Source organism: Pistacia vera, unplaced genomic scaffold (assembly GCF_008641045.1).
Source record: "Pistacia vera cultivar Batoury unplaced genomic scaffold, PisVer_v2 Contig127, whole genome shotgun sequence".
Taxonomy (NCBI): Eukaryota; Viridiplantae; Streptophyta; class Magnoliopsida; order Sapindales; family Anacardiaceae; genus Pistacia; species Pistacia vera.
Genome location: NW_022195325.1, coordinates 275,364 through 283,676, shown reverse-complemented (window position 1 = coordinate 283,676; position 8,313 = coordinate 275,364). Strand labels below are relative to the sequence as shown.

Sequence of the window (8,313 nt, the reverse complement as noted above, 5' to 3'; positions counted from 1 at the left end):
AAAATTCAAGATATATATATTTTAATTAATAGATGAATTTCAAAATAAGTATGTCGGTCGAGATACACGTCTTACCTAAAATTTTCTCCATATTAAGAAAAAGTTTATTATAAAAATGTTTGTTTGAAGTATTATTAAAAAGTATATAGTATATTCTTATATAGTAATTATATATCATGAATGTCAAATACATTTCTTTCATTTAAAACTTTTATCTCATAAACACCTCTAGAATGAGCTACGGGAAGAATATATATATATATATATATATATATATATATATAAACCATGAACATGCATGCATATGGGTTTGAAAGACAAATATTCTCTCTCTCTCTTTCTTTCTTTCTTCCTCCCAAGCTAATATAAGTTACAAAATTCATCAGAAAACCAAGGAGAGGAAGTGGGATTGCAGAGGAATCTTTGATTTGTTGTAATTAATTATATATTTTGGTATTTCATTTGCAAAAACCAATGAAAGGACAGGTGCCTGCCAGCCACCACTTTCAAAGTTAGTCCATACATCTATTCAAATTGACCTAACATAGCAAGATCTTAGCCAGGGATAAGCATCTTTCTTTCTTTCTTTCTTTCTTTCTTTCTCACATTTCTGGTTTTATAAACTTTTCACAGAACTACCTTTTCTTATGATAACCTAATCATACCTTACTTATAATAATATCCTCCCTCTTTCATTACTCAATCTCTCTCTATTTTTTATAATATATGTATATATATATACACACACACCTTTTACCTCACTTTTTTCTTATACTTCGTCATTAACTCTAACCCACAGGCAAATCACATCAAGTATAATAATTAGATATTAATCTCTTATGCATTGCTTGAATTTCTTTCATCTTTGTCCATGAAAACCCACCTTAATTTACTTATTTTTATAAATTAATTCCACAAAACAAAATTGTAATTAAATTAAATTAAATTTTGATATATTCATAGTGTTATCTGTCTAGCATGTAGGCCAATAAAACTGAGTGATCTTCCCTCGGGATTGAATCCCACTTGCACCCACAATAGGTGTCAAACATCATCTCCTTTATATAAAATGTTTATAAAAAACTTTGCCATATCTACCTAGGCTCATAAACTTTCACTTGTATTTATGCACATTTTTCTAACCTTTTTCCATTTCAGAATCCAATGCTTTAATTTATTTCTACCCATCAAACGTATTGTAGATCCCTGATTATATTATTTATAAGATGATTTATATTATATATAGAGATTAAGAATTGGTCTATTTTTTTGTGATGGTTTAGTGCCATCCACCAATCGATATCAAGGATTACCATGAATAGAAATTTACCTTTTGCATAAAAGGGTTAAATTAAACTAAATCAAACAGGATGTCCGTGCCAACTCGCGTATAACTCGACTAATCCCCGCATTCTACTACGATCATTCGCTTAAATTTTAAGAAACGACGGGATTCAAACCTAAGAATGTACGCCTTTACTAGCCAAGGGTGGGTTTGTAAAGCTAATATGTTTATTTCACCGGTCATATATAGTGTCAATTCATACCAAATTTGCAAAAGGATTATTCTTTGAAAATTTTAAGATAGTAATAGCAAAAGGGACCCCAGGTTTTAATTATTTTATATTATTGCATGATTAATTACTATTGCTCGCAGTTAATATGTTTTGGATCACATGTGATTCATATTAAAGTACGCTTTGTCTTCATATCAACCAGCTGGGATCAATTCATGAGACATATAGTAATATAAACATAAAACAAAAACCCTAGGGTTTTAATTACTTACCTTCGAAGATAGGTTTCTTAATTATTATATGTATATATAAAACATTTATAGACGAAGAATTACATGCTATAAATAATAACAATTATAATAATAAAAGAAAAGGAGAGAAAAAAATTCTTAAAATAACTAGATAAGGGTATTGAATAATATCATCATATTGAGAATTTGAGTGATTCCTTCCATTTTGGAAGCTTGAAATGACAAAGTGAGAAAGAGAATTAATTGATAAAAGCCTAATAAATAAACAAACATGAGCTAACCTTGCCATGGTTTCTGAGAGTGATGAGTGTGTTGTTGTTGTTGTTGTTGCTCATGAGAGGACGAAGAAGAAGAAGCGTTCATGCAATTTCCAAGATGGGCAATGTTGAAAAAATCAGATTGAGAGAGTGGCCTTAGCCCTAAGAAATCTCTGGTTTGATGATGATGTTCATCGTTTCTACTATGACTTCTTGTTGTTTCATTGAAATTGCCGGAAGCTTTAAAAACATCATCGAATGAAGCTGCTGAAGACAACGAATTCATCATTTCTTGAAGAAAAGCCCCTGAGGCCCCTCCAGTGGGAGGAGCAGTTGCAGCTTTATTCCCAAAGGGTGTTAATCCATGGATAAATGAGCCAGAGCCACCACTTCCAAGGTCTTCACGTGAAGACAAATTGAGACCAAAACCAGCTGTTGTGGTAATGTTATTTGCAGAATCTGCACACACGTGAGCTTGCTGTTGTTGTTGTTGCTGTTGAAGATGATGGTGATGGTGGGGTCTAATATTCATCAAGCTGCCATGAGATTGTGATGAAGGTGCAGGAGTACTAGTCTTGTTATTGCTCATCGTTGCACCCATATGTGCAGCTTTTTGCAGCAATGCAGTTGCTGACATGTGTGGTGATAAAGCGCCTCCTGCTGCTGCTGCGACTGTTTGGTGGTATGGAGGAAATGTGGGGCCAAGACTAGAATTAGGGTTTGGATGCATAAACTCTTGATGATGAGTAGTGTTAAAGATTGATGATGATGATGAAGAGAGATCTAAACCTTGTGTAATTGGTGGGCCAGGAATTGGTTGATTAGTAGCAAGCCATGGTGGTATTATTTCTTGTCTTAGGCTAAAACTTTGTTGCTCTTTTTTAAGTGCAAAAGTTTGGAGGTCTCGTGGGTCGAAGTGATTGACATGATGGGAAGAACTAGAACCAGGTTGATGTTGAGAAGAGAGTAGTACTGCAGGATTATTTGTTCCTGTAATTGCTCTTGCACTTTCTTCAGCTAAAGCATCACAGAAAGCTCTGTGTGTGATAAAACTATCCCTCCTGTAAAAAAATAAAAAAAATAAAAAAAATAAAAACACAAATACAAGCAAACAAAAGCAAAACCATCATAAAAGTATGCCTATGACAATGCCAGAAATATTTGACTTTCTTTCTCTCTTCCTCTCTTTTGCTTCTCTCTCTTTCTGCAAATCCATTTTTATTTTCTTTTTTCCTTTTTTATAACTCTGGGGAGGTATGGACAGATTGTCCACATTGGCAGCTTCAATTAAATTTATCCATTCTAAGCATTATATACTCTCTCTCTCTCTCTCTCTCTCTCTCTCTTTAGAGTACTATAAACTGGCTGCAAGTTATAAATGAAGAATATGAAATTACAGAAGTTTTGAAGAGACATTCACTTTGTCTAGAGATATCTCAATAAATGAAGAGTTTCGAATGTCGTCATTAAATGGGGTAATGATAAAATTTCATAACTTTGATGAGAAGAATATATATTTATTAGTATTAATCTGGATAATCAGTTACCTTGAGAAGAGGGTTCCACAGTCACATCTGTACTCTCTAGTGCCACAAGTCTTGGAGTGAGCTTTCCAATCTGATTGAACTGCATACCTCTTGGAGCATTTGTCACATTTCCACTTCTTCTCTCCATGTTTTCTGCAAAAATGTTTCTTGATTCCTGTTAAGTCTCCAAGAGCTCTTGAAGGGTCATGGTGGACACAGCTTGCTTCTGGACACACATACACCTTCTTCTTCACTTCTTTGTTTGTTCTTTGCTTTAACTTCCATGGCAAATTATGCCCTCTTCTATGAAGTTGAAGATTCTGGTCCCTTTGAAACCCTTTGTTACAGATCTCACACACAAATCTGTTTGTTGCCATCAGCGTTTTGGGTGACAAAGCCACCACTTCTGAATCTGGGTCTAATCCAAACCCCAAAACAAAAAACGAAAACAAAGTAAAAAACAATTTCCAAACGGAAACAACAACAGCAAGAACAAAAACATAATTGAATATTGATCAACCTGGGTTCCCTGGTAAGTTTCTTTTCTTTTTAGCAGGTGGTTGAACTTGAGATGGTGGTGGTGAAGCAAAGTATTGTTGAGGATTTCCTGAAGAAACACTAGCTTGATCACCAGATGCTGAAGTCAAATTAGACATGTTTTCTTCTAAAACTTGTTGTTGTTGCTGGTGGAATATCAAACCTTTCATCATCTTCTTCTCTAAGCTAAAGAAATTCTAAAACTCATGACCAACTTTGCATATAGATCTTGATAACAAGCTGGCTTAAGTTTTAAGATCTAAAGACAAGAAAAAGTCACAAAGTAAACCTAGCAAAGAAGAAGAAGAAGAAAGAAAAAAAAAAAAAATTATTTCTTAATAACTTTCATCATATATTGACATGGTTCCTTCCTTGTTTGGCTTCAACCCAAGAGACAATATTTTGTTTTTAAGAAAACTCATAAAGAAACAAATTAAGTAGAATTTATATTCAACTAGCTTAGAACTGAACAAGATGATATGATCTTCATGTAAGAAACATGCCAAAGAAAATCAAACAAAACAACCATACAAATATAAACAAAGAAGAAGAGAGAAAAAAAAAAAAAAAGAAGGAAAAAGATCACTCAGCCTCTCAAACAATTTCCTTTTGAGAGAGAAAGAGAGAAAGAGAGAGAGAGATGCGGGATGATAAGGTATCTGTATGTGTAATCCTGAAAGAAGTTCCAAAACCACAAAACACAACAAAGAGAAACCCTACGGCTAACTCATGACGTTACACTTTCTGTCTTTTCCTTTGTTCTCTTCCTCAAAACACCAGAAAAATCTCTACTTTCTTTATTCTCTAGCTATTTGCTTTTTAAAATTTTTATTATAAATTATTTACCATTTTCATTTTTACATTAATCTCTTTTGTTTAAGATTAAACAACTTTCCCTTCTTCATAAAGTAATGAGAAAGAGAGAGATGGACGTTGATTTGTATATATATATATATATTTTACATGATGGGTCGTAGACCCATACATGATTCACAACTTTCTCCATTAACAGAGACATGATTGATTCATTGATTAAATTTTTTTAACAGGCATGGCTTTCCTACAATTTTTTTTTTCACTATTTTAATCTAGATTCTTTTCATCATTCATGTAACTATTGTTTATACATATAGGGTTATTCTCTTCTTACAATTTTTCTATACTAAAAGATAAAATTAAATTATTACATGTATATACCATGAATATAAGGTCAAGTTTCAAATGAACAGTAAACGACCGATCGCATGTAACCAATCACTTAAAATCAGTCTGCATTTTCGATAATTCATGGCATCCACACTAGAGATTAACTGTTCTAAACCTAGAATATACGAACGTCTTGAAGTTTTTAAGATATACAGACGAAAGGTAAACGACTAATCGCATATAAATAATAACCTAGCTACTATTGGCTCACATAGTATATTGAAATTCTTTGTAAATTTTGCATGTTGCATTAAAAAAAAATTAAATAACTAAACCTAACTAGACTGCCTAACTTGACCTTAATAATTCTGGTGATGATTGAAATTAAGAACAGTATCAAAATGAATGAATTCTAGTAGTTGAAATAGTCATTATTTTCAAGGCTGTTATGAGTGACGATGTATCTATATATAGACTATAATTATCAACTATTATATGACAATCAAAAGATGGTTAACTAAATGGTAGATAAAGATACGAACACTATAGTTGACTTCTTGGTCATCAAATTTCAAGGTTTTTATTTATTTATATAAATTATGATCCTTTAACAGAATTATTTGACCCCATATTCTTAATTAATTTTAATATGAAAAAAAGTTGTGGGTTCATTGAAAATTAGGTAAAATTATGTGTATAAACATGTATATATTTCATTAAAATCGATAATATAATTCATCTATCTTGTAGACATTTACATTTTTTTAAATTACGAACGGTGTTACATTTAAACTAAAAAAACCCCATATAGCTCATGAGGAATATTAATAAATTAATTTGATTAATGAAGATTTCGATCCCGATTAAAATAATCGTGGGAACTTTATAGAGCTACATTGTCCTTCTGCTTGTTCATGTTTTCGATGAGTTTGTGTTCCCTCTCACAGAAATAAATAAATATTTTTGCTTTGTCATTTTCTTGTTTTATTCCTCAATAATGATTTAGTTTTTGAAATGGGATCTTGCTCGATCCCCAAGTCTCAATATGCTGTACCCCCAGCTCACCATGCCATTTAAATAACAAAAGAAAATTAAGATTTTAATTTATATTCATCAATTAATCTTGCTCCATAGATATCACTTATATTACCAAGAATGAGTATTGTTGATGCTATGAATTACACTCATGAGAAATACGTAGGATCCGTGATGAAATCTATGTAAAGGATTATATGAAATCATGTATCTGATGTAGGATAAATCATGGTTTGTGCCACCAGAACCGGTTCAAAGAACAAAGCTGTTACCAGCTAAGCTAGGGAGGATTCTATGAGTCATCTAAAGGCAATCTCTGTAAGACATCTCCGACCGGAGGGTAGATCAGCCATCTCACAAACGGATCCTATGTACTTACTTCTCCTTGGTGCAATTCACTGTATCAACAAATATAAATATAAATATATCTTAATTATGTATTAGTCATTTTCTCTTACAGACATTCTAATTTTCATGCATCTCTATCGTTAGGTATGCATGTCGAAATTTAAAAAAAGATAATCAAATTACGTATACATTAATTAAAAAATTGAGTGTGATTGTGAATTTTGGGTAGATATGAGAGGTATCCCATGTGACACTAGCTTGTTCTTCCCTAGTCAAATATTATGATCTATATATACTATATAAACAAATTACAAAGACTATATAATATAATATTTTAAGAGTGATTGATCCAACAATTAATATATGATAATCTATGAGTCAGCTATCATCAAACATTTGATTATCTTATAATCATCTGAGGGTCGGCTAATCGAGAATTATAAATATTGTCCTTAGTGGTAGGTAAACTGACATATACAAATTAATTATATAATTAATCCTTGCTTAATTAATTAATTAATTAAGATGCCTTCGATCAACCCCCCTTAACCCTTAAGCTAATTGTAATTCTTCTATTACCTTGATGATAATTATTTGGAGTTAATTAAGTTTTCAATGATTAATTAGAAAAATTTCTTTATAATATGTTTAAAAGCAGTTCCATTATGCAAACTAGTCCTTTAATTAATTAAAATATTATATCTTCAATTTGTCTTGAAACTTTTAATTATCTTTGAATACTATTTTAGCAACATTGCAACACATTAATAAGCTTTCATTCTTAATTAATTTACCCATGCTTAAGTTGGCCAAAAACCCACCAAGCAAGTGCCTCATTTATTTATTTATTTTACGTAAATCTTGACGGTAAAAGGAAAACTTTATCGAAAAGAAAGAATATAAAAATAAAAACGCATATGAAATGAAATGAAAATACTTCGATGAGAAGAATCGATTATCTTAATTTATCTGCTACTCCCTTTTCTTCACTAGAGAAATAATGTGCCTGAAAACCTATTAACTTCTGTAAAAACAATGAAATGACAAATACATATATTAATCTTTCATATATGATCCATAATCATCTCAGAAAATCTTTCTATGTATGAATTAGTGTACTTACACACACCATGCACCTCCCCCCACGTAAATCATAGATACTCAAATGGGGAATCGAACTTAAGACTGTGAGTCTTTCTATATTATCTCTAATTCGCTTTAACCATCTAGTTATCCACGGATGAGTTTTTTTTATTAATTATCTACATAAGCAGTATATAATTTTCATGCAACAACAATATCATTGCAAAAGATACATACTATATCTTCATGCACAGATGATAAATTTTTGGCCATGAAAATTAATTATATGAGTAAATAAATAGATAGATCTTCATTAATTTTTGGGTGATTTGATTTGGCAACAACCAATGCAATAATATAGTGATCGATCATTCATTAAATCTAAAAAGTATGAACAAATTTGTATGCCAGTTATTATTAGTTTAATTAGTTTGGGGACCTCTAATTAATCATGTTTAATTAATTACAATGTCAATCTAAAATGAAAAGAAAGTATAACATCAATAATAATTATTGTATGTTCCTCTTTATTTGATCTTTTAGCTAGCTAAACAATTAATTAAATTTATCATTGTTTAATTAAACTTTTGGTGCCACTTAATTTTACTCCTTA

At 31.2% G+C, this 8,313-nt stretch overlaps 1 protein-coding gene across 1 annotated transcript; it reads right to left on the bottom strand.

Annotated features, from left to right (window-relative positions):
• Nucleotides 1–1,926: 1,926 nt before the first annotated feature.
• Nucleotides 1,927–4,760, bottom strand: LOC116121632 (protein indeterminate-domain 7-like). Its single transcript, XM_031407575.1, has 3 exons — nucleotides 4,072–4,760; nucleotides 3,573–3,969; nucleotides 1,927–3,086 (listed from the first exon to the last, which is right to left on the bottom strand). The coding sequence occupies exons 1-3, from the start codon at nucleotides 4,259–4,261 to the stop codon at nucleotides 2,045–2,047; spliced, it is 1,629 nt and encodes a 542-aa protein (XP_031263435.1). The 5' UTR covers nucleotides 4,262–4,760; the 3' UTR covers nucleotides 1,927–2,044.
• Between the last annotated feature and the right edge of the window lie 3,553 nt (nucleotides 4,761–8,313).